Below are 26,841 nucleotides of genomic sequence, written 5' to 3'. Positions count from 1 at the left end.
GGTATAATAAAAGGAAATGTTTGGATGTTGCACTTTTCCCCTATCAGGTTGACATGACTATGCGACATGACCGAAAGAACATGCCACAAAATAACCATAATCATGAGAATCTAATTTATTTCATCAGCATTGTAGATGTGAGTGAATCAATAAGGAAGCATAGATAATGTCTTGTTTATTGCATAGAGCGATGTTTCAGTGTCGATTTTTACACCATTATTATTTTCATGACAATGAACGCAAACACCAAAGATACACCAAAACAAACATGTTGAATAGTCTTGCATATATGTTTATTAACATATTTTGAAGCACCTAGGAAAAGTATATAAATGCACTTGAAGAATTGAAGACTAGATAATATTTAACATGTAACATTGTGCAGTAGAGGTGTAACCCCAGAACTGCACAGGCAAACTCAACTCTTTTCAAGTGAGGTGATCAACCTATGTAACAACGAATAACAACGTTGTGCTACATGCAACAATGTATAACAACGTTGTCCTAGTCCTTGGATAGCTGTGGAGCATATTATCGAGTTAATTACTATTGGGATATACAGTTACATGGTCAGTGTATGGGATAACATTTGATATCAGACCCTTCTCCTGCCTGTGATTAGTGGTAGATGTTTATAACGACAAGCTTTCGGTACTAAATAGCTTAACCAAACACGGTGAGAGAAAATCAACCAAGGGCTGAAAGGGAGTGTTACAATACCCAGTTCTGCATAAGTTGATAATAGGAAATATCTTAAAAAATACATTGTACAAATAACAAATACATGGTAAAAAGATTATCATAAAGATGGTACAGAAGGTGGTGCATTCATGAATACAGTGTACTGTTCAATAGCAAACACCACACTGAGATATACGAGATATATCTACCACTGGACTTAAACACTAAAGCCTAAACCAGGGTGTTAAAAGGCAGCACTTTTGCATTTTATTGGTTTACAGATTCGACTAACCAGAGTGAGTAAGTATGGTTTAGTGCTGCTTTTAGCAAATTCCCACAATATATTTGGAAATCAGAAATGAGCTAAATCGACTAACCAGAGAAACAATCTGAAAATTTAATCAAAATGAGTTTCGATTTTAATTTTTATTTAACGAAATGATATATTTTGGACTGAATAGAAAATTGAAAAGCTGTAACTACAAAGATTCAGACTGTAATTCAATTTGAAAGTTTTGAATGATATTTGAGTAAATGTATCAAACACCGTCCCTGGCAAATGTAAACGTCTTATAAAGAGACCATTGCCTTCTCAGGTGTAAACACATTTGCTTGGACTGACTGACTGAGTTTAGTTTTACGCCGCACATTTGCTTGGAAAAATGCTTATCATGAAAATGTGTAAGCAGTTATCTTTTCCATTAATTCAAACAACCCAAAACATTTTATATAATACTAAAGAAATAAAAGCAGCATTAAATACCAAAATTATGGCGGCATATATATCTGCTATGTTTTTTATCTTGACAGACTCCACCTGCTTGGTCAAAACAAATCTGTAAACCATAAAACCAAGAACACAAGTCCTGACATAACACAGCGCCCTCTTTGTCTTCAGAGGCAGCCCTCATTTGGCTGGCTACTCAGTGCTAATACACTATCTTATAGCAAAAAGAAGGAAAAAACATCTTTGGTACAAATGATATACATTGCATTTGGTATTTTGCATTTGAAGGATTTTATTGAGAAATATGCACAATGATGACAATATGTTGAATGAGGTGTGTTGTCATGTGATCTGTGACGAAGTGCAAATGTGGCCAGCGAGACTGCTGTTGCAATGGCAACCAGAATGAGGCGCTGATGCTGGCCACCTCCAACTTACATTCTAGCAGTAGATATGTAGGGAGTACCTGCAAAATGTCTGTTACAACTAAAAATACATTATTTTGAATCATGATTGCATAAAATATATCTCAACTAGATTACGTTTATAATGGGAAATGCAAGAACGATGTTGCGCCAGTTTATAAACCAACGCTAAAAAAAGGATAATTTTTGCACTGAGATAACTCAACTGATAAATGCTAACAAATAAAATATAAAAGCATCAAATCTAAAATGTGTCTGTTTATGATTTCATGATGTATATTTGTTATGAGGGAGGAACATGGTGTGATTATTCCTTCTTCCACCCTATCCCCCCACCCTGAAGTGGCACCACACTATCTGATGAGATAATGTTACGGCCCACCGCTGTACTATGAGAGGGGTCGGCAGTCCGGTACCGTCTACAACTACAACTCAAGCTCTGCGTAATTGGGTACATTGATACATACAAAGATATAATAAACTCTATATCTGAATATAACTCTCCGTTTCTATGTACAATACTATTGGCAGTCTACAAGCTCAAGCAAATACTCAGTGTAGCAGGCCTACATTCTGGTACAACTCAAAGCAACATAATTAACATACACTTTGACAGATAATGGATTGTCTTATACATTTTGATTATATTGTCAATTGCACAATAATAAAATAACATAAACAACTAGCTGGCTGCACTAGTCCCCTCTCGTCTACAGCTACTGTACATTGCGTCCCCCTACCCTTCTGTCGTTGCAACGTCCCATTTCAAAATCACACCACTTTTCCAAATCCACTCAGGAACAGTTCCCCCTTTGCCCGCCCACACCCAGCTTGTACCTCCCCCATTTCAAGTTGCACCTCCCATTCCAAGTTGCACCTCCCATTCCAAGTTGCACCTCCCCCCAAGCTGTACCTTCCCATACACCCAAGTTGCACCGCCCCCCTGCCATGTTTTGTCCTAATATCAATGAAAGTGCCACCTGTTGTCAGTACAGTGCCAAGCAAGAACAAGTCACCTCTACATGTCTCCATAGACAATCTAATAACGCTAAAACCTTGACTATTTGTAACAAATTAGCTTCAAACAAAATCAAGCAAAAGTTCAAACAGGTAGGGATGTTGAGAAAAACAAGATATAACAAAAACACCTGGATCTGCATTCACGGCAAACTAAGGACAACAACTATGATGTGTGTTCCAGGAGTGATGTACACACCTACACACCTAAACCAGGTTCAATACAAATCACTGTACTGCCATTCCAACTATACTGTAGCACCACGATTCCATGATCGCACCTCCCAACACTCTCAAAGCCATCATATGTCATCAAAACCCCTGCCTATTGAGATGAACTGTATCCTGATATACGTTACTCCCAGTGATACCCCAGATAACCTAGATCATCACTACCCCGGGAGAATCCTGCACCCCGCCCATTAGATAGTCACTACCCCAGGAGAATCCTGCACCCCGCCAACTAGATCGTCACTACCCCAGGAGAATCCTGCACCCCACCCAAAAGATCATCACTATCCCAGGAGAAACCTGCACCTCGCCCACTAGATCGTCACTACCCCAGGAGAATCCTGCACCCCACCCATTAGATAGTCACTACCCCAGGAGAATCCTGCACCCCACCCATTAGATAGTCACTACCCCAGGAGAAACCTGCACCCCTGGAGTCACTACCCCTGGAGAAACCTGCACCCCGCCCACTAGATCGTCACTACCCCTGGAGAAACCTGCACCCCGCCCACTAGATTGTCACTACCCCAGGAGAAACCTGTACCCTGCTGGCTAGATCGTCACTACCCCAGGAGAAACCTGTACCCTGCTGGCTAGATCATCACTACGCCAGGAGAATCCTGCACCCTGCCCACTAGATGTCACTACCCCAGAAGAAATCTGCACCCTAACCACCAGAAGAGCACTCATCCTGTATGCTGCCCATTAATCACAGCACTATGTGGTGGTCACACCCAATGGGCTGTGATGGAGTTAGGTCAGTCCCTTGTCATAACCACCAGAAGAGCACAGTACCCTGTTGATGAAAAAAGATCCCATGGCACCCTCCCCACTAGACGAAAGCTGCACCCTCCCCACTAGACGAAAGCTGCACCCTCCCCACTAGACGAAAGCTGCACCCTCCCCACTAGACAAAAAGCTGCACCCTCCCACTCAGAAAGCACCCTCCCCACTAGCCTAAACACTAGACAAAAGCTGCACCTGAGAATAACCAGCTGCTCCCTCCCCACCCAGTCTAAACAGAGACCTGAGAATAACCATGCCTTGCACATAACCCCAGAAGAGATCTACCCTGCTATAACTAAGATCCCCCTGTACCTAACCCACCCACTCCATCTCATCACAACACATCTCATCACGTCCTACCAATAGCACCAATCAAAAATGTAACTTGTTCCTACTTAGCACTGTACAATGATCCCATATTGTACTGACAGCACTGTACAATGATCTTATATTGTACTGACAGCACTGTACAATGATCCCATATTGTACTGACATCACTATACAATGATCCCATATTGTACTGACAGAACTGTACAATGATCCAATATTGTACTGACAGCACTGTACAATGATCTTATATTGTACCAACATCACTGTACAATGACCCCAGCTTGTATTGACATCACTGTACAATGATCCCATATGGTACTGACAACACTGTACAATGATCCCGTATTGTACTGACATCATTATACAATGATCCCATATTGTACCAACATCACTGTACAATGATCCCATATTGTACTGACATTATACAATGATCCCATATTGTACTGACAGCACCATACAATTATCCTACATTGTACTGCCAGCACTGTACTGGCAAAAGCTGTAGTCAACATGGCCGACCTATCTGTAGAAGGTGGAAATTCCTGTGTAAACATGAGGTGTATATACAGTGGTTATTGCACAATGAATGATATACAGGCTAGTGAATGAGTTAATTAAAGCAACATAAATGTGAGCGCAGTACCGATTGCAACACCGCTGGCCTAGCTTCAAGCCAATATTTATTGCAACATTCCTCAACTTAATGTGCTAGGCAGTAATATCAATCAATCAATTAATTATCCAGTATAAAAATATACAATCAAAGTGCCGAACATTTAGATATGTTGAAGTTTTCTAACCAACTAAAATTCTATCTAATGATTAAGCGAACATGTCTCGACTTGTGGTGGTCACACCCACTGGGCTGTGATGGAGTTAGGTCAGTCCCTTGTCTTTATGAAATGAGTACATCACCCTTACCACACACTGACTCTCTGCTCACTACAAGAGCAAGTTGCTGATGCAGCTGGGGAATCCCACCAGGGTTTGGTCATCTATTACAGCATATCAACCAGGTGAAAAATACCACCCTCTCAACCATTGTCTTGGCTCGGCTTTCATCACAGATTTCTTATAGACATGAAAGGGTTTTGTCAGTTTTATTTAAATTTTAAAATGATGCCCAAACTGTTCAAATAAAAAATCATAAACTTTGCATGAGATTTTGAAATTTAAATGTGATGTTTAATCACTTTTTAAACACTTTCTGAACTTTTACCAATATTTGACCCTCGCCGATTCAGTCCACTATTCAAAGACCAACCCTCAGGGTTAACTCCAAGTCTGCAGGCACAAGTGATTGAAACTGAAATACATATTTGTGATTCACCTGTATGTTACTGTTTAACATTTCTACTATCTGTATTAAGAGAGAACAAATCAATAACTTCGCTACTGACCATTCCCGAACTTAAGGGTTCACCATTAAATATACCTGTTTTATATATCTCAGTGTTGATTGTGTAAGTTCTTAATCTTGGTAGGGGTCGACGATACGAGTGCACGACAACTAAATCACGTGATCAGAGAAAGCGGGAGGGGGCCCTGTCTTAACAAAACGCAAATAAATGCTAAAATCCTGAACAGAAAACATGTCCCTTAAACTGTTCCAGCGTAGATATTTTGAAATTTAAAACGAAACATGACAGTCATACAAACAAAACATTTGGCAACAAGTTAGTGTCAACAAAACAACTGTTTCCATAGCAACGGTGAACAGCTGTACGATCCAGTCGTATAAATGCCTACACACAGAAACTCTTCCTGTAAGTAAGGGAGATAACTGTGACTATCGTCAGGCTATTTGCGATGTACCACATGAAATTTATTCAGTACATTTTAAAGAGGTTTCTGTTAATAATCTGTATCAAAACACAAGTCCTTTTCCAAATGGCCTACAACCCATAGCATAGTTGATTTATTCATTCGGCCATTCTTCCGACATGACTTGCTATCAACATATATGGGTTGTGGACACAGGACACCTGAACACTAGCAAATACAAAATGCTAAATTAACAATATGTAAATTAAAGCTTTGGTAATTGTAAACATTACGAATAGATAGCACTATCTCAATCAAATGGCATACTGAGAAGTTCAAAATGCAACAATGTCAATCATGAAACAGCTGAAATAGTGAAAATGACAGGATAGATGTAAGTTGAATTGGACACGACTAACAAGTGATACGAGAAAATATTCTACAGGAGACTACAGAGCAATTCAAAGGCTAGGCCCACCACTTCTTGTATCTGTGCTGGCTATCGTGGTCCCTTAATTTACAGTCCTGGAACATTTTTCCTGTTTTGAAACCTGGGAAAATGACCGTCTAAGCTAGTCACTACGTCAAGGCTAGTCATGTACGCGTAAATGAGGGATATTTATGTACAACTAGGCAAGGCTAGTCATGTATGCGTAAATGAGGGATATTTATGTACGACTAGGCAAGGGTAGTCATGTACACCTAAATGAGGGATATTTATGTACGACTAGGCAAGGCTAGTCATGTACGCCTAAATGAAGGGTATTTATGTACAACTAGGCAAGGCTAGTCATGTACACCTAAATGAAGGATATTTATGTACGACTAGGCAAGGCTAGTCATGTACGTCTAAATGAAGGATAATAATGTAAAACTAGGCAAGGCTAGTCATGTACACCTAAATGAAGGATATTTATGTACAACTAGGCAAGGCTAGTCATGTACACCTAAATGAAGGATATTTATGTACAACTAGGCAAGGGCTAGTCATGTACGCCTAAATGAAGGATAATAATGTAAAACTAGGCAAGGCTAGTCATGTACACCTAAATGAGGGATATTTATGTACATCTAGGCAAGGCTAGTCATGTACACCTAAATGAGGGATATTTATGTACAACTAGGCAAGGCTAGTCACGTACACCTAAATGAGGGATATTCATGTAGATCAGTCATATACGTCTACACATAAGCTAGTATTGACACTTCGACAAGGCTAGTATTGACATCTGAGGCTAGTCATATACGTCTATACATAAGCTAGTATGGACACCTTGATAAGGCTAGTATTGACATCTGAGACTAGTCATATACGTCTACACTTAAGCTAGTATGGACACCTTGACAAGGCTGGTATTGACATCTGAGACTAGTCATATAGGTCTACACTTAAGCTAGTATGGATACCTTGACAAGATTAGTATTGACATCTGAGACTAGTCATATACGTCTACACATAAGCTAGTATGGACACCTTGATAAGGCTAGTATTGACATCTGAGACTAGTCATATAGGTCTACACTTAAGCTAGTATGGACACCTTGATAAGGCTAGTATTGACATCTGAGACTAGTCATATAGGTCTACACTTAAGCTGGTATGGATACCTTGACAAGATTAGTATTGACATCTAAGACTAGTCATATACATGTACATCTATATGCACTTTTATGAATACCTTGATAAGGCTAGTATTGACATCTGAGGCCAGTTATAAACATCTATTTGTATGGACATTGACACAACACTAGGATCGACACCTGGGGCACACCAGATAGCAAGAAGTGGAAGGCCTTCGCAGCATAGGCACGGTAGAACCACAACCATCCCGAGGTTACAGCTGTGTCACACACAACCACCAACACCACACAACAGTTGATGAAGCTGCTCCACCTGCTCCGTGGTCCGCCCATCGTGGAACACCACCACGGAACATGTTGGTGCCGCCATTTTAATTATCAGAAATCACAGATTCACAGGTATCTAGAGTTTAGTTGCTTCACTTATCTTACTTCTGTCCACAGGACTATCTCCTGACATGTTTTCAATAAGTGCACACAAATATTAAATGAATGTCTTGCTATATGTACTTTAGAACCAATTATAACCCTAAAATGGGACTAATAGATGAATGAATCGCAGATGCGGTCAGTAAGTGAACTAGACTGCATGAGCGTCATAATTGCAAACTCAGTATTGAGATCATTTAAGGACATTGCGAGATTCTTCTACGGCAGCTTCTTAGCTCTATGTTACCCTGTGCAACAGCGCACACCTCTCCCAGAACATTCTAAACTATTATCTACTTGATATCCAGAACGTCTTCATTAATCATTTCATGATTTGACAGTTACTCTAATGACAGTCTGACCGTTGCAATCTGGTAACAGGGGCTTAACACTACATACAGCTGATACATCGTCTTCTCGAGACGTCTTTAACATTCAACAAAAAACAGTCAGACGAGGAAAAAGGCCATCCAGGCATCAGATTCAATCTAAATATTGCACAAATATTTCTCCTTTGGAGAATGTAAATCACTACGTTTGGCTCACAAAAAGGCAATTATTTTGATTTAATATCTCATTGAATAAATCACTTGAACAATTCTTTCAGCTTCTCCCTGCATAGGTAGACTTTGTAGACACTGGCTGTGATATTGCACACATAACTTGCACATAACCATGGTAACACAAACACTACTCACAGTCAAAATCAAAATATCAGAAGTAAAAAGCCATTAAGATGAAAACTGACTTGAGTCTGCTGATTGAGCCATGTGTATAACTAGGTTCCTAGGTGTTACTACGAAGAGACTATCTACTTTGGCAGTAATACATGTAATATACAAATAGCAAATGTAACATAGCGGTCGACACATACAACAATATACAATGTAAAAGTAAGTGTAAGGGTACAACTCCTCAATAAGACTAGATCTTTGGTGTGCATATATTGAAGTGGAAGATTGCGGAAATAGCTGTTGTAGTAGGACATAGTGCATAGATAGGTACAGTGATCTGAAGTCAGTGAGCAAAGTTCATTCCCACAATATCCAAACTGTAAAGAAAGAGGAATCACTTGAAGTGAATACACAACACAAACTCCAGCCAGATTGTCCCCCTTTGTTGCCAATACACCTGAGAGGTGAACTGTCACACTTTAAGACCATGATGAAAGAAAGGAGTTGTCCCCCTTAGCAAAGGAGTTATCTCCCTTGTAATGAGAAGGAAAGGAGAGCACTAGAAAGGATCATTGACATGCAGCCCCTGCTGCAAAGCAGTGATGTATTTGAGCTGTGCGTCTAGCAAGCATAACAATCAGGGTTATTTTGACATATGATTTAACATTGGAAACACAAGACTAAAACATCTCTACATTTCCATGGACCTCAATCCCTTCAGACTGAAGCTTAGCACCACAATATTAGTACATGATATGACAGCCCTGTATGAACAAAGGGAGACAACTGAAGCTGGTGACAAGAGTGGCACTGCGTGCCCAATGGGTGTTGACTTGCATGTAATGGACACAATCTGACCCAGTTCAATGAAAGAAACTCCATTACAGACAAAACAAATCTGAATATAAAACTGTGTTAAACAGATGAAAATATTCAATCGATAATGACATTAATGATCAGATGGTTATTTTTGGCAATTGTTTAACATCAGAAAGCTCTGCAGGTAGTGACGGAACTTCCCATTACATTGCAAGTCAAGTTCATCCCTGCCAGTTTCACGCCTACCCCACAGCCCCCTTAGTTCAGGGCAACACAGAGTGACAGGCTCACCACTACACTACCCACACTTTGGGCTCACCCTCAATTCAACCACAGATCATTTTATCAGTTTTGTAAATTTTCCTTTCAAAAGAGATCAGAGGCAAAAGGCACCAACAAAATGGAAAAACATTTCTTATGAATGTCCAGGTTTTTGATAGAAGCAGAAAATACAGACATACGAATTTCAATATATATTGATCAAAATACCAGTAGTCTCTGGACAAACTCCTCAATATGAAAACAGTCATAATTTGAACGATAAAATTATTTCAATTATCAAAAGAAAACAGGGTAGAAAACTTTAGTCTCAGTGCAGTATTGCAATAAACAGATTTCTTCTGCCTATTGTTTTACTCCATCCACTTGAGTCATCTAAAGACCCTGTGGGTCAGTTACTGGTATAGTTGCTGGGTGAGTTTCTGGGTGAGTTACTGGGTGAGTTTCTTTGCGATTGTCTGGGTGAGTGAGTGAGTGAGTGAGCAGGGCCCCGAGACACGAAGGAGTGAGGCAGTCACCAGCAGGGCGGTCAGGACCAGAAGGGTCGGGGGCTTGACATGTCCATGTGTCCCCCTCCCAGCCTGTCTAAGCCTGCATCCCAGTCCACAGACACTTTAACAATGTTTGACTTTGCCTTCCTCCTGTTCAAACAGTGGTCAGTGGCTGCTGATGAATATAAAAGAAAGCCGATAAGATATACGTACAGGTGTTGATATGAGAGTTAGAACTCCTGTACCTGCTAACGAGAGCGCAGCACTGACCACAGTCTGACCAGGCCGGGCAATAGGCAGAGTCAACACCATGAGGTACAACATCAGGTCATGATGTCAACAACCCACCGACTTGGCACAAATAATTAGTATATAAATGGATATAGACTGTACACGTGTTGCACAACACCATCATTTACATCAGAAGGTAGAAAAGATAATATATTTGAGTTTTACGATGAGTACAAAAATAGATTGTTGTCGTTTTACCCTTGGCAGTCTAGAATGGTAGCCATGCCATGATTATAGAAGATGTCATAATTAGCGAACGAAAGGGCATGTGTGTGGGTGTGTCTGGTTTGGTGTGTGCATGTGCACACAGGCTGGGGTACACCACCCATCAGCCATAGAACCCCTCACACACAGGCCTTGATGCTAAACACAATCAGAACTCCCAATGTTCATCTTCACTAGATTCGATGTTTTTCTGTAGTTTTTCGATACTTGCATCACGGTCTATTTCTTCCCAGTTCTCCTCGACTGTCTCAATAGCACGTTGCAATTTCTCGATCTTGTCGACATGCTCGACCCGCTTCAAGGTCAGGTCCGTCACACTGTTACTATTACTGTCGTTGCTGTTCTCCTCAACATCCTTGTTTTCCTTCTCCTCCGCCTCATCATCACCGTCAAATTTTTCCGCGTTGGCCGCTTTCTTAATAGTTGCTGCTTTAATTCGTTCCAACTGCGTTCCTTCGTACACTCTCTGTGGGTTTGACCGTTTTCGTTTATTAACACCCGAGGCTGGTGTTGGTGGGGGAGGGAGGTTCTTGTCGTCCGAATCGGGCAACACCTGACTTTCACTCACACTGTCGACCCTTGACTCCTCGGAATCGTTCTTATCATCTGCCATTTCTTGTTCATTGTTCACTGAGTTGTTGTTCCTGCTCTCTGGTGACCTCTGACCTCCCGGATTAGCCACCGGTTCAAAGCGTGGAAACATCCACTGACTCGTTTCGTTGTTTTGATAACTTTGGTACTGGTTTGTGTCCCCTGATGCACTAGACATGTCACTTTGATTGGAGCTTTCATCCTGAGGCTCTGCCTTGATGCTGTTGACGTCACTCTGCGTGGGAGTGCCTCCTCCCCCGCCAGCATGGTGTTGCTGTTTCGCCCGCATCCGGTGATTGTGGAACCAGTTTATTACTGTCTTCACACCAACACCCAGATCATTAGCTAATGCTTCAATGGTGCTCTGGTTAGGGTACGGGTCCTGTGCATAGGCCTGGCGAAGTGAATCCTTCTGTTCTTCTGTGAAGAAGACTCGAGGACGTTTTGGCTGAGTGGGTGAGTCAAAGCACCGTTCATCCATGCTGCTCTTCCTGCGTCGGTGAGCTGAAGAGACAAGAAGCAAGCTCTGTTATAACAGAAGTAACATGAAGTAAACACAGATGTGTCACATGAAATAATCACAATTAACAAATTGAAATCAAAAGTGCAGCTTAGAAGGTTCACAAACTTGTCAAGATACTTCAATCCATTTCCACGTGACTTGCTCTACTATACCTCTAGCTAGGACTACTAAAAGCAGGCAGCTACAAGCTACTCTAGGTGGTGTGTGGCTACAGCTACAATAGAGGCCGGAGAGGAGGTCTGGTGGTGGGGATGGAGAGGGCGGAGAGATGGTCTGCCAGGTTTCTAAGTGTATTTCAAACTGTGGAACCACAGGAGGCTCTGTGACAGAAGGGACAGATGGGTGGGAGAGACAACATGTAACTCCAAATATCTCTAACACAGTGGTCTAGAGTGGACCAAATGGAGGTTCTGAGACAGGACGGATGGAGAGCGTGGAGAGACAATGTGTTAGTTAGGTAACTCCTATCCTGCTCTTTGTCTATCAAACACAGTAGTCTAGGGTGGACCAAACAGAGGTTCTGTGAAGGTGAGTTGGAGAGACTAGGCTACAGAATCAATGACTAAGACTGTAGTCAAGTGTGGTCCTAGGGGCTGTGACATGGATGGAGAGGGAGAGGGAGGAGAGGGAGGAGACGGAGCAAGGCTACTCAAAGTACCTCTGTCTTAAACAGTAGTCTTTTGGGACATACAGCTATTCTCTAACTACATGGATAAGAGCCAAAACTGACCTGAAGGCAATTCAGTATGGCCTAAGGCCCAAAGGCTATTCCCATGACCTAAATGATCTTTAGCATGGTCTAAAGGTTAATCATCAATGACTGATTGACTGACTGAGTTTGGTTTTACGCCGCTTTTAGCAATATTCCAGCAATATCACGGCGGGGACACCAGAAATGGGATTTACTCATTGTACCCATGTGGGGATTCGAACCCGGGTCTTCGGCGTGAAGAGCCAACACTTTAACCACTAGACTACCCCACCGCCCCTAATAATCATCAATGACCTAAAGTCCATTCAGAAGGACCTGAAGGCTGTTCACCATGACCTAAACGCTATTATTCATGACCTAAATGCTCTTCAGTATGGTCCAAAGGCTATTCAGCAATGATCTAAAGGCTATTCCCATGACCTAAATGACCTTCAGTATGATCTAAAGGCTATTCAGCAATGATCTGAAGGCTTTTCAACAGGACCTAAAGGCTATTTACCATGACGTAAATACTCTTCAGGATGGTGTAAAGGTTATTCTGCAATGACCAGTAGGACCTAAAGCTCATTCAGCAGGACCGAAAGCTCATTCAGCAGGACCTAAAGCTATTCAGAATGACCTGAAGGCTATTCAGTATGACCTTAATGCTATTCAGAGTGGCCACAAGCCAGTAGCTGTCAAGCAGTACTACAATAATACCCTAATGCTAAAGACTGTGGTGTTTCAGGACAGTGGGACGTGGGGACAGCTGTAAAAGAGCAGAATTATCCGGTACACAACATATAGGCTGTTCTGGAGATGTGATCACAACAATAGGCCAGTGAGGATGGACTAGTTAGTGGGACAACTTGCTCTTCCTATATTTACAACAAGATACTGGTCGAGCTGACAGAAGAAGGAGGGGTGAGGACAGAACAGAGTGGACAAATTTGACTTTCTGGAAATAGGAGTCCCCAAAACGTCATCAGTCGATAAATGACCACCTTTGCCTCTGAGCACATCCACATGGCTTTCATTCTTCAGTTAAGGTTATTGCATTTTGGATATGTTTGTTATACTTGAACTGGTAGTAAACTGTTTCCAGTATATGAGGATTAGTTTGAGAATCAGAAGTTTGAGTTTCTGTGTCTCTGAACATCATCAAAGATTTACAGCAAGCATTCTCAAAATTATATCATATTCCTGATTCTTCTATGGTACGAGTTACAATTCAATCGCTGGGTCATATATTTAGTTGTAGTGTTAAATCGGCTTTAAGATAAGCAAGTGCTTGTTTGACTTACACTGGTTTAAGAAAGTCGTTAGTTTGTTTATGGAGGCGCCTCTATATATGGGGCAGACCTACCTTTCATCTGACTTTGGTAATGTTTTAGTCGCTCTACACTCTGAGGGTCCCGTAGCCATAGATGCATTTTGATAAAGGGTTCTCTCCCCTTGATACTGAGCATGTGCCATGGTTTAGGTTTTGACAGAAGCTCACTAACTGAGCCCTGAGACAGGCCAAGTACAGCCTCGACGAAAAGCTTTTGTCCTAAGTTGTGGAACTGCAGTACATCCTTAACTCGACTGGTGAGCCCCAGCGTATCGATCTCAGACGTCATGGCGATCACCTCCAGAGTGGAGGAGGGGAAAGCCAAACTGCCCCAGTTACGTGGAGGTGGATCGTGAGGAGAGAAGACGACGTCACCTGCCGCTGCTGCCGCGGCAACAGCAGCTGCCGTGGCGAGAGAGGGCGCATGGCTAGGTGGTGCAGAGCTACGGTGGTTGGGGGGACGAGAGGAAGTCTTCTCAGTAGGAGGACAGGTGGTGGGCAGAGGAGGTGGAGGCTCTACGGAAAACAAAACGGTAACAGCAAACTAGAGACAGTCTGGAGGGAGCACAGCAGGTGACAGGATGAGTGAGAGATGGGCGCGATGTATGGCAGGAGAGATGGTGGAGCTTAGGTGGAGAGAGAGAGTGAAGGCTGATGTATGGCAGGAGAGATGGTGGAGCGTAGGTGGTGAGAGAAAGAGAGAGAAGGCTGAAGTATGGCAGGAGAGATGGTGGAGCGTAGGTGGTGAGAGAGAGAGAGTGATGAAGACAGCAGATGCATGAATGTAGGTAGTGAGAAAAAGTGATGAGTGGAGGCTGAAGTATGGCAGGAGTGATGGTGGAGCGTAGGTGGTCAGAGACAGTGATGAGTGATGTGTGAGATGTATGCCAGGGAGGAGATAGTAGGTGGTCAGAGAAAGTTATGAGTGATGTGTGAGATGTATGAATGAAGGTGCTGAGAGAATGTGATGATTGATGGCTGGAGTGTTGGTGGAGTGTAGACAGTGAGAAAAAGGGATGGTATTGGGCAAGATATATGCCAGGATATAGTGGAACATATGCAGTGAGAGAAAGTGATGTGTGATGTGCAAGATGTATGCCAGGGTGAAATAGTGGAACATAGGTGGTGAGAGAAAGCGATAGTGATGACTGATGTATGCCAGGGGTGATGATGGAACAAAGTGGTGACAGAGAATGATGAACGAAGGGTTATATGAGTGATGGGTGAGATGTATGTGAAGAAATACTGGAGTGTAAATGGTGAGAGAAAGTGAGGAGTGAGAGAAAGTGAAGAGTGAGAGAAAGTGAAGAGTGAGAGAAAGTGAAGAGTGAGAGAAAGTGAAGAGTGAGAGAAAGTGAAGAGTGAGAGAAAGTAACAAAAGTGAGTAACGAGTGGGCCAGGAGTGATGGTAGAGCATAGGTAGATGAAACAAGGATGGTGGAAAGTGGAGAAAAGCAGTAAGAGAGAGGTGGATAAGTGGGTGTGACTGGTGGATCAGTGAGTGATGTCTGAGTGAATATTGAGGCCAGTGATAGGAATGCCAGTGATGGGTTAGTCAGTGATGTGTGAGTGAGCCATGGGGGTTATGGAAGAGATGGTGGAACATGGGTGTAATGTAGAAATTCAACAGCATGCATGAGTTAGATACAAGGACAGTATCAGACAGAGAAACAAATGGCAGATGACCATATACCAGGGTGTGGAAGTGGAGGGAGGTTTGAAACTAAAAGGCCTTAGCGATGTCAGCGGCATGTGAAATGGATGTTGATCATTTGTTCATTTGTCATCACTTTGGCATGGTGACGTGACATCATGAACAATGCTATGATGTCGGGTTCCTTCTATGACGCGTTCTACATGCGCTTCTACTATGTTTGAAAGTAGGATTTACCTCAATTTGCGCTGGCCAGAATATTATGTACATATTTATGAACAGTATCGGTATTCACTTGCTCGCTTGGGAAATACCAACATTAAGGCACTCGCGTGGTCGTAAACATAGTATGACATGGACACTCATATAATATCCTCTATGTATGCCTTCCCACAACAAGGAGGGTAAACCACAAATACCATCATGTAAAATGTCTTTTGGTATGAAATGTCTTTTGATCGGGACTCCACTGATATCCACCTCTTGGCAGATGTTTTGATCTACTAGACCAACATGTAAGGATCAACTCAACTTGGAGTTGGTATCCTGTTCGTAACTTCGATGTAGGTGTCTGTGTAGAAGCAGTTGATAGAGGAGGTGGAGGATGGATATCAGCTGAAGGGCAGTAGGTGTTGGCCTTCAGACAACCCAGATGAAGCCCAGATGACACAACAAGTCATGATGGCCGCGGTGGTGAATGTGGATACAGTTGAACAGTAGGTGTTGGTGGTTTGACCCCAGACAACACAACAGTTGGGGCAGCAAGTGTGGTGGTCAGCGTAGGTGGTGAATGTGGATACAGTTGAAGGGCAGTAGGTGTTGGTGTTTGACCCAGACAACCCAGATGGCACAACAGTTAAAGCAAGTGTGGTGGTCATGTAGGTGGTGAATGTGGATACAGTTGAAGGCAGTATGTTTTATCTAGGGCAAGTGTGGTGGTGTGGTGTGGTGAGATGTGGATACAGTTGAAGGGCAGTAGGTGTTGGTGTTTGACCCAAAGACAATACAATGACACAGTTGCAAGTGTGGTGGTCATGGTGGTGGTGAATGATACAGTGAAGGGCAGTAGGTGTTGGTGTGTTTGACCCCAGACAACCCAGATGCAACACAACAGTTGGGGCAGTAGGTGGTCATGTAGGTGGTGAATGTGGATACAGTTGAAGGGCAGTAGAAGCAGTTTGACCCAAGAGACAACCCAGTGGAGGAGTGTGGTGGTCATGGTGGTGAATGGATACAGTTGAAGGGCAGTAGGTGTTGGTGTTTGACCCCAGACAACCCAGATGACACAACAGTTGGGGGCAAGTGTGGTGGTCATGTAGGTGGTGAATGTGGATACAGTTGAAGGGCAGTAGGTGTTGGTGTTTGACCCAGACAACCCAGATGACACAACAGTTGGGGGCAAGTGTGGTGGTCATGTAGGTGGTGAATGTGGATACAGTTGAAGGGCAGTAGGTGTTGGTGTTTGACCCCAGACAACCCAGATGGCACAACAGTTGGGGGGCAAGGTGTGTGGTGGTCATGTAGGTGGTGAATGTGGATACAGTTGAAGGGCAGTAGGTGTTGGTGTTTGACCCCAGACAACCGAGATGGCACAACAGTTGGGGGCAAGTGTGGTGGTCATGTAGGTGGTGAATGTGGATACAGTTGAAGGGCAGTAGGTGTTGGTGTTTGACCCCAGACAACCGAGATGGCACAACAGTTGGGGGCAAGTGTGGTGGTCATGTAGGTGGTGAATGTGGATACAGTTGAAGGGCAGTAGGTGTTGGTGTTTGACAACAGTTGGGAAGCAAGTGTGGTGGTCAGACAACCAGAGACAACCGAGAGATGACACAACAGTTGGGGAGCAAGTGTGGTGGTCATGTAGGTGGTGAATGTGGATACAGTTGAGGACAGTAGGTGTTGGTGTTTGACCAGACAGACAACCCAGATGGCACAACAGTTAGGGGCAAGAATGTGAGTGGTCAGTAGGTGTAGGTGGTGAATGTGGATACAGTTGAAGGGCAGTAGGTGTTGGTGTTTGACCCCAGACAACCCGATGACACAACAGTTGGGGCAAGTGTGGTGGTCATGTAGGTGGTGAATGTGGATACAGTTGAAGGGCAGTAGGTGTTGGTGTTTGGGCAGCAAGTGTGGTGGTCATGTAGGTGGTGAATGTGGATACAGTTGAAGGGCAGTAGGTGTTGGTGTTTGACTAGAGACAACCGAGATGGCACAACAGTTGGGGGCAAGTGTGGTGGTCATGTAGGTGGTGAATGTGGATACAGTTGAAGGGCAGTAGGTGTTGGTGTTTGACCCCAGACAACCCAGATGACACAACAGTTGGGGGCAAGTGTGGTGGTCATGTAGGTGGTGAATGTGGATACAGTTGAAGGGCAGTAGGTGTTGGTGTTTGACCCCAGACAACCCAGATGACACAACAGTTGGGGGCAAGTGTGGTGGAGCAAGCGTGGTGGTCATGTAGGTGGTGAATGTGGATACAGTTGAGGGACAGTAGGTGTTGGTGTTTGACCCCAGACAACCCAGATGACACAACGGCAGTAGGTGTTGGTGTTTGACCCCAGACAACCCAGATGACACAACAGTTGGGGGCAAGTGTGGTGGTCATGTAGGTGGTGAATGTGGATACAGTTGAAGGGCAGTAGGTGTTGGTGTTTGACCCCAGACAACCGAGATGACACAACAGTTGGGGGGAAGTGTGGTGGTCATGTAGTGAATGTGGATACAGTTGAAGGCAGTGTAGTGGTGGACCCCAGACAACCCAGATGGACACAACAGTTAAAGGGGCAAGGTGGTGGTCATGTAGGTGGTGAATGTGGATACAGTTGAAGGGCAGTAGGTGTTGGTGTTTGACCCCAGACAACCGAGATGACACAACAGTTGGGGCAAGTGTGATGGTCATGTAGGTGGTGAATGTGGATACAGTTGAAGGGCAGTAGGTGTTGGTGTTTGACCCCAGACAACCGAGATGACACAACTGTTGGGGCCAAGTGTGATGGTCATGTAGGTGGTGAATGTGGATACAGTTGAAGGGCAGTAGGTGTTGGTGTTAGACCCCAGACCACACAACAGTTGGGGGCAAGTGTGGTGGTCATGTAGGTGGTGAATGTGGATACAGTTGAAGGGCAGTAGGTGTTGGTGTTTGACCCAGACAACCCAGATGACACAACAGTTGGGGGCAAGTGTGGTGGTCATGTAGGTGGTGACGTACAAGGAGATCATGTGGAGGTGATCGTGATGTTGGGATGGTTGCTGTGTAGCATTACATGACATACAGTTGAAGGGCAGTTGTAGTTGGTGGTTGACTCCATGGACAACCAAGATGACATGACAACTGTTAGCGGTAAGGGGAGTAGGGGAAGATGACGTAGTGGTGGTGGTGTTGGTGTTGGTGTTGGTATGCTGACCCCAATGGTGAAGGGGAAGGTGACGTAGTGGTGGTGGTGGTGAAGGAAGAGATATGACATGTGAGTGGCCGAGAGGTGGGAACAAGTAGTTGTGGTAGTGGTAGTGGTGGTGGTGGTGTTGATGATGAAGCAAGAAGAAGGGATGACACATGAGTGGCCCAGAGGTGGGAACAAGGAGAAGCTGTGGGGCCAGTAAGAAGCAGGAGAGGCTAGAGAGTACTGCAGGTATTAGTATGGGCAACTGAAGGATGAGACATGCTGATACTGTAATGAAGGGGCCTACTCTACAATGGTGATGTGGTTATACTGGCAGCTTGAAGAATGGAACTTAACCCCCAACGATGGACGACATTATCCGACCCAAAAACACAAGTGCAGTTATCAGCCTACTGTAAACATTGTTTGTATTATCAGCTACTTGTGTACTGCACGTTGATGCAGGACAATTTTATTTCATACTGCTTGTTACTTCAAAACGTCACACTAAATTTTGTCAACAGCACTGATGATTATGTATAGGTCATTAGAATAAATTTCCCTTCTCGAAAGATACCAGGTATCACAAATGGAGATCATATTATACTTGGTTCTCTACCAGAACTACATGAATTAAATCAGGTAATAAACATTACAACTTGTTACTTATCGAATTACTGAATCTCTTTAGTTTCTGTGACAACCCGACAGAGTGTCCACTAAGCCACAAAGCAAGAATACCAGCCTACACCCCCTTTTCTTACTGCATAAATGTGAAATGAACCAACAAGTTTAGCTAACAGTCCAAAATCAAGTGTGGAAACTTTCCTTTTGTTTCAGTATATTTGAAGGGAAGATGGTCTTTGAGAACAGACCAAAAGCCACTGAAATGGACCTGAACACTGAGGTCTTGTAGAATTAGGTTTCAGGACCCCAGACCCTCTAATCATTCTTACTGATGGTTTTACTCAGCGTTCAGCAATATTCCAGACATCACATCCATGAAGGGACTCGAACCCAGATTTTCATCACGACGAACAAACACTTCAACCCACAGGCTACCCCACCACCCCTTTGTGTTAGGATGCGATATATAAGTTAAACCTACGAACTGAAGCACAACCCCGGGATCGCTGTGGTAGAAGCAGGTGTCAGCGAGTTAGACAAGCGTAGATTACACGTGGGCAGGTGATGGACAATGGATGACCGATGAATGATGGAGAAATGGATATGATGACAGAAAGTGAATGAAGAATTCTCAAGTGAACATAATGCAAAATATCTAAAGAACAAAAATAAGAGGAGAAACAAAAACTATGTTACAAGCAAAGAGAGATTCATAAATTATCAGATCTGTTCCTTGTGCTGCTCTTGCTCTGCCTCTCATGGGATGTGATGGTGATTCACAGTTATACTGCTGCTGATGTGATAAAACACATATTCCTGACTGTTTTTATGGGTCAGTGAAAAAAAAAAGACTAAAAAATACTATTGTAAACGTAATACAGGTTTCAATTTTATCATCATTATCTAACATGAAAATGCTTTAAATAATAATCAGAATTTATTTCTACATCATAATACAGAAAAAAAGAGACTATATTTGGTTTTACTAGATTTTCACAAATCATGGTTTTCCGAAAACAGTCCAAGATACCCAAATATGATCTATGAAATAAAAAGAGCACATTGAAGAACAAATTTTGCTGTGTTTAATTATATCATAAATACGATGATGTTGATCCAAATATTGACCAAAGCTGACTAAGGCCCTAGTTCAGTCCTGACCACCTTTTAGTGAATACCCCTTGTTATCAGAGGTCAGTGAGACAGGATGGAGCAAGAGGAGCAGAAGGATCAGATCAACTAGAGTCTGAGGATAAGGAAGGTTGCTAATCAGGATTTGCTACAACTCAACACGTGCAGTCACACAGTTACCTCCCCTGTCAGATCCACTCTCCTAACAGGGAGGTGAGTACAGCTTACAGATACCTACCATTATCTCCTAGATCAACTGTTTCACATAGATAAAACATCCAATGCTAACATGAAAACAATCTCTTTGCATCATCTGCTCATAGTATTGCATGAAGAATAGAAAACATATCACCATGAATCATCATGCAAGCTACTCTTATACTATCTACAACTGACTACAAATCCAGGCTCTAGCTAATGGTGGACAGACAGACACGTACCTGCCATGGAGACGGGCATCGGCATTGGCACTGGCACCCCTGACTCCTGCACGTTCGGACACTGGGACCGCATCAGCTTGTCCGGGGGGATACGGTACTGCGACGCCACCAGTTTGGGGATGGCCTCGGCATCCTCCAGGAAGATCTGCATGCGGATGAAGGGTTCTCTCCCCTTCTGTGTCAACATGTGCCACGGTTTGGGGCGGGCAAGCAAGTCACTAACACTGCCTTGTGAGAGTCCCAGCACATTCTCACCAAACAATCTTTGGCTTATAGAGTACTGACTAAGTGTCTCTTTCACTTTTTTCACCAACTCATCAGTGTTCACATTAGAATATTTGTCAAACTGTTCTTGTGTTATGGGTGGCAGCACTGCTCGGAGAGGCTTTGATGTTGGCACATTGAGATTTGGGCGTGAGCTGAGTGAGTTCGCTATATTCTGCATGCGTTGGAGCGGCGATAGGCTCTCAGCATGGGGTCCGTACTGGGCAAAGTGGGGGTTTTCGTAACTGTCATGCCCATTCATGCGTGGGCGGACAAGAAAGAAGGCACTTCCTGCATGGCGTGAGTCGGAGTGAGGCGTATCCGAAGAGGAGGATGTAGATGAGGGAGGTGAGTTATGCGGTTTGCTGAGATCGATTGGTCCACAGTTGTTGATGTGAGATGTAGTGTCATCCGATGTACTGTCAGGCGGTTCCGCTTTCACACTGAAACCGTTCTGTCCATCTGCAGAGCTCGGCTGGTCATGTGCACTCATGGGGCTGTGCAGGTTGGTGATTTGAGCCTGGTGGGCAATCCGAGCCAGCTCCTGCTGGTACATGGAACTGGCAGCAATGTTTCCCGGACTTTCTGCAGCCCGAGCCAGTTTCTCCAGCTCTTGTCTGTATATCCTTGCAACCATCTCCTGGGCAGATGCCTCACTCTCAATGGAACTGGTAGAGTTCCGCGATGTGCGACCCCCATCCAAACTCCGCCGTGTGCTCTCACTATCTCTATGGGGTTTGGAGGAAGAGACTGGTGTAGGTGGGGCGCTTGGGTATCGCGTTCCGACCCAACCATCTTCGACAGTTCACGCTGGTAGATGCTTGTCACAACCGCGTTCGCAACTTGTTGCTGAAACAAACAAAGTGGATGGTGTAAACAATAGGAAACACATGCTTTAGATTTACGTAATCATTACTGGGGTCAGGGAACTAAGTCTGTTGTTGAAGCTGCAACTCCTTCAATCATATCTGCTGCTAAGTCCATGTTAAACAGGACATTTCTACAAATTAAAGTTCACTTATACTGTCTGAATCTGTCTGGTGTCTGAACCTGTGTGTCTTTCGTCTGTTTCATTTGCGCCTGTTTTATCTCAGTCTGTCTTTTTGTCGGCCTATTCTGTCTGTTTCAAGGTCATGTATTATTTGAGTAGGTTCAAGTCTGTCCATCTCTCTTTGTCTGTCATGTCATCTGTATCTCTGTGTCTGTTGTGCCAAAGTCTGTCCAATGAGTCCATCTATAATATTTTGCCCTGGATGAGCCTGTCTGTGTTTGGGGTGTGTGAGTGAATCCAGTGTGTGCCTGCCTGTGTTCTGGGTGTGTGAGTGCATCCAGTGTGTGCCTGCCTGTGTTTGGGGAGTGTGTGTGCATCCAGTGTGTGCCTGTCTGTGTTTGGGGTGTGTGAGTGCATCCAGTGTGTGCCTGTCTGTGTTTTGGGTGTGTGAGTGCATCCAGTGTGTGCCTGTCTGTGTTTGGGGAGTGTGAGTGCATCCAGTGTGTGCCTGTCTGTGTTTGGGGTGTGTGAGTGCATCCAGTGTGTGCCTGTCTGTGTTTGGGGTGTGTGAGTGCATCCAGTGTGTGCCTGTCTGTGTTTGGGGTGTGTGAGTGCATCCAGTGTGTGCCTGTCTGTGTTTGGGGTGTGTGAGTGCATCCAAGTGTGTGCCTGTCTGTGTTTGGGGTGTGTGAGTGCATCCAGTGTGTGCCTGTCTGTGTTTGGGGTGTGTGAGTGCATCCAGTGTGTGCCTGTCTGTGTTTGGGTGTGTGAGTGCATCCAGTGTGTGCCTGTCTGTGTTTGGGGTGTGTGAGTGCATCCAGTGTGTGCCTGTCTGTGTTTGGGGAGTGTGAGTGCATCCAGTGTGTGCCTGTCTGTGTTTGGGATGTGTGAGTGCATCCAGTGTGTGCCTGTGTTTGGGGAGTGTGAGTGCATCCAGTGTGTGCCTGTCTGTGTTTGGGGAGTGAGTGTATCGAGTGTGTGCCTGTCTGTGTTTGGGATGTGTGAGTGCATCGAGTGTGTGCCTGTCTGTGTTTGGGGAGCGTGAGTGCATCCAGTGTGTGCCTGTCTGTGTTTGGGTGTGTGTGAGTGCATTGAGTGTGTGCCTGTCTGTGTTTGGGGAGCGTGAGTGCATCGAGTGTGTGCCTGTCTGTGTTTGGGGAGTGTGAGTGCATCGAGTGTGTGCCTGTCTGTGTTTGGGGAGCGTGAGTGCATCCAATGTGTGCCTGTCTGTGTTTGGGGAGTGAGTGCATCCAGTGTGTGCCTGTCTGTGTTTGGTGTGTGTGAGTGCATCCAGTGTGTACCTGTCTGTGTTTGGGGTGTGTGAGTGCATCCAATGTGTGCCTGTCTGTGTTTGGGGAGTTTGATTGCATCCAGTGTGTGCCTGTCTGTGTTTGGGATGTGTGAGTGCATCCAGTGTGTGCCTGTCTGTGTTTGGGGTGCGGAGTGCATCCAGTGTGTGCCTGTCTGTGTTTGGGGAGTGTGAGTGCATCCAGTGTGTGCCTGTCTGTGTTTGGGGAGTGAGTGCATCCAGTGTGTGCCTGTCTGTATCTGAGGTGCCTGTCTGTATCTGAGGTTCCTGAATCTGTCTATGAATCCATCTATTATATCTTGTCCAGAGTGTGCCTGTCTGTATCTGAGGTGCCTGTCTGTATCTGAGGTGCCTGAATCTGTCTATGAATCTATCTATTATATCTTGTCCAGAGTGTGTCTGTCTGTGTCTGGGGTTCCCGAATCCATCCAGTGAGTCATCTACTACAGTTTGTCCTGTATGTACCTGTCTATAACCCTGTTGTCATTACCTGCTCAAGGCTTTGCTTCATGTGCATGGCAGCCTGTGCCTCATTAAGGATCTGGTTGATGCGATCTTCTGTCGCATTGTCCTCTTTGGGAACAGTTGACACTAGGGGTTGTGAACCTGCAACAGGACCAGGATTGTTACAAGTGTCCCTTACACTGACATGTATCACACATGTACACAATCAATATCATTTCACCAGTAACAAACACTTCAAGATTACCAAACACAATCCTTCTCTTATAGATGCAGCCCTTCCCATAGTTCCTTTCTCAATTTTTGAAAATTGAATGCTTTTATTTTCTATTGTCAACTAGCAATATGGTTAACAAAACTGAAATGGTGTGTTAATTTGGTATGGATTTGTGTGACAAGAAAGCACCATAAAAAATAGCCAAACTACATTGTTCCTAAAATATACTATGTAAACAGCACATGGGTTGGGTTTTTTTCAGTTGTTTTCAAGACCAACTAACATTAAAAATACATAAATATATGAATTATTTGACTTTTGACCATTCCTGAGTTCAAATAGTTGAAATGAAAAAAACAAAAAAACATGTAATCTAAACAAGACCTATAGTGAAGAAACCACATGAAAATGTTTAATCATAAATTTGAAATATCAGTTATTTTCTGGTATCATGCTATGTCAAAACGTACACTGTACTGTTTAACTTAAAACTGCTTGTTTAAATTTTAAAATATAATTCCTCTGAATTTTACATGAAAAAGAATTGAAAACCAACTTATAATACTATGAGGCCTCACGGGTGATCTTCAAACATCAACTAATATCTGACTTATGCTTCATAGTTTAACCAACAACATCTCATTAAGACTGACTGAGTTTGGTTTTACGCCGCTTTTAGCAATATTCCAGCAACATCAAGGTGGGGACACCAGAAATGGGCTTCACACATTGTACCCATGTGGGGATTCGAACCTGGGTCTTCAGCATGACGAGCCAACGCTTTAACCATTAGGCTACCCCACCGCCCCCATCTCATTAAGAGTGATATGTAGGGTAGTAAATATTACCAGCAATTAGTCAAGTGTCCTAAACCAACAAGACGATGTCTGACACAAAGTTTGTGTGTCCAAAAAAGATCTTGCTGTACAACAAAACTATCCATAGATGATGAAAATGCTTTTGTTGTTACCATGGTGAAATGAATTATAAAAGAGATATCAAACTTGAAAAAATGAACACAAACAGAGTTTTTGTGAAGGCCAGTTTGTCATGCAAGATCTACCCACAGTACAATACAACTAGACCAAGGACTCAGTCAAGGACAATATCAAGGACCTATGTGATACTGGAAACATAAGCTGAATTCTGAGAAGTGAAGGGTGAAAACTGTTCAATTTCAAGAGTATTGTGGCACTCTGTATACACTAAATAGGTGAGGTGAGGTGAAATTGGGTTTAACGTCATGCTTGAGAATATTTCACTCATATGACGACATGCATGCGTGTGTATGTGTATGTGCAGCTGCTTGTACTAGCCCAGACTTAAGCTGGTTTTATAGTGCTAGCCCACTGAGATACCATGCTGCAGTGAAGCATGAATACCCCACTCAGACACATTATACTGACTCCGAGCCGACCAGTCCTTGTTGTACCCATTAATGCCGAGAGCCAGGCAGGGACCAACAAGTACCATATTTAAAGGTCTTTTGGTATGACGCGGTCGGGGATCGAACCCCGCGACCTTCCGCTCTCCGGGCGGACGTATACACTAAATAGGGGCGGTGGGGTAGCCTGGTGGTTACATTGTTCGCTTGTAACATCAAAAACCCAGGTTTGATTGCCCACATGGGTACAATGTGTGAACTCTATTTCTGGTGTGCTCTGTCGTTACCTTGCTGAAATATTGCTAAACGCAGTGTAAAACCATACTCACTCACTCACTTATAATAGTGAGTGAGCTGGGTTTGATGTCAAGCCTGCTGTGCGAGGCAAGTCCCAATTGATAGCATCACAGACAGGTAACCACTCAGGTAAAACCCATGAGCACAGGTATGGTGCTGATGCGCCTTGAAACCAAAACTGGGCAAACCGGGAATTAAACCCAAGTTTCTGGCGTGCACAAGAGACTCAAATTTGCTCAGTGAATCCCAGCACCTTTGATGATTCTGCTTTCAGTAGGGCGGTGAGGTAGACTAATTGTTAAAGTGTTTGCTTGTCACGCCGAAGAGCTGGGTTCGATACCCCACATGGGTAAAATGTGTGAAACCCATTTCTTTTGATATTGCTGGAATATTGCTAAAAGAGGCAAACAACTTACTCACTCATTCACTCTGCTTCCAGTGCTCCATACCAAAGAAATAAGCAATGACTGATAGCATGAGCACAGACAAATGCCATCTGGGTAAAGGGCCCAAACACCCAATCTGCATTTTAGCTGGCTCTAACAATAAATATGAGGTTTGTTTGTTCTCTAAATCCACATTTAGCAATATTTCAGCCATATAAGAGTGAGTAAGTGAGTGAGTTTAGTTTTACGCCGCACTCAGCAATATTCCAGCTATATGGCAGCGGTCTGTAAATAATCGAGTGTGGACCAGACAATCCAGTGATCAACAGCATGAGCATCGATCTGCGTAATTGGGAACCGATGACATGTGTCAACCAAGTCAGCGAGCCTGACCACCCGATCCCGTTAGTC

The 26,841-nt window shown here is 43.8% G+C and overlaps 1 protein-coding gene and 1 long non-coding RNA gene across 2 annotated transcripts in view; both read right to left on the bottom strand.

The window, feature by feature from the left end:
* Positions 1-1,375: 1,375 nt before the first annotated feature.
* Positions 1,376-3,963, bottom strand: LOC124283064. Its single transcript, XR_006900295.1, has 3 exons — positions 3,538-3,963; positions 3,382-3,504; positions 1,376-3,340 (listed from the first exon to the last, which is right to left on the bottom strand). It is a non-coding gene; the product is annotated as an uncharacterized LOC124283064 (long non-coding RNA).
* A 3,235-nt stretch (positions 3,964-7,198) lies between these two features.
* The window catches only part of LOC124283059 (homeobox protein cut-like 1), a 126,562-nt gene continuing 106,919 nt past the window's right edge, over positions 7,199-26,841 (bottom strand). Inside the window, 5 exon segments of the mRNA XM_046719079.1 lie at positions 7,199-11,845; positions 13,922-14,404; positions 21,121-22,152; positions 22,155-22,233; positions 24,175-24,290. Of these exon segments, the coding sequence (XP_046575035.1) occupies positions 10,899-11,845; positions 13,922-14,404; positions 21,121-22,152; positions 22,155-22,233; positions 24,175-24,290 (2,657 nt within the window). The 3' untranslated portion in view covers positions 7,199-10,898.

This window comes from Haliotis rubra, unplaced genomic scaffold (assembly GCF_003918875.1).
Source record: "Haliotis rubra isolate DU_JTF1 unplaced genomic scaffold, ASM391887v1 Scf309, whole genome shotgun sequence".
NCBI lineage: Eukaryota > Metazoa > Mollusca > Gastropoda > Lepetellida > Haliotidae > Haliotis > Haliotis rubra.
This window is presented reverse-complemented; position numbering and strand designations above follow the sequence as displayed.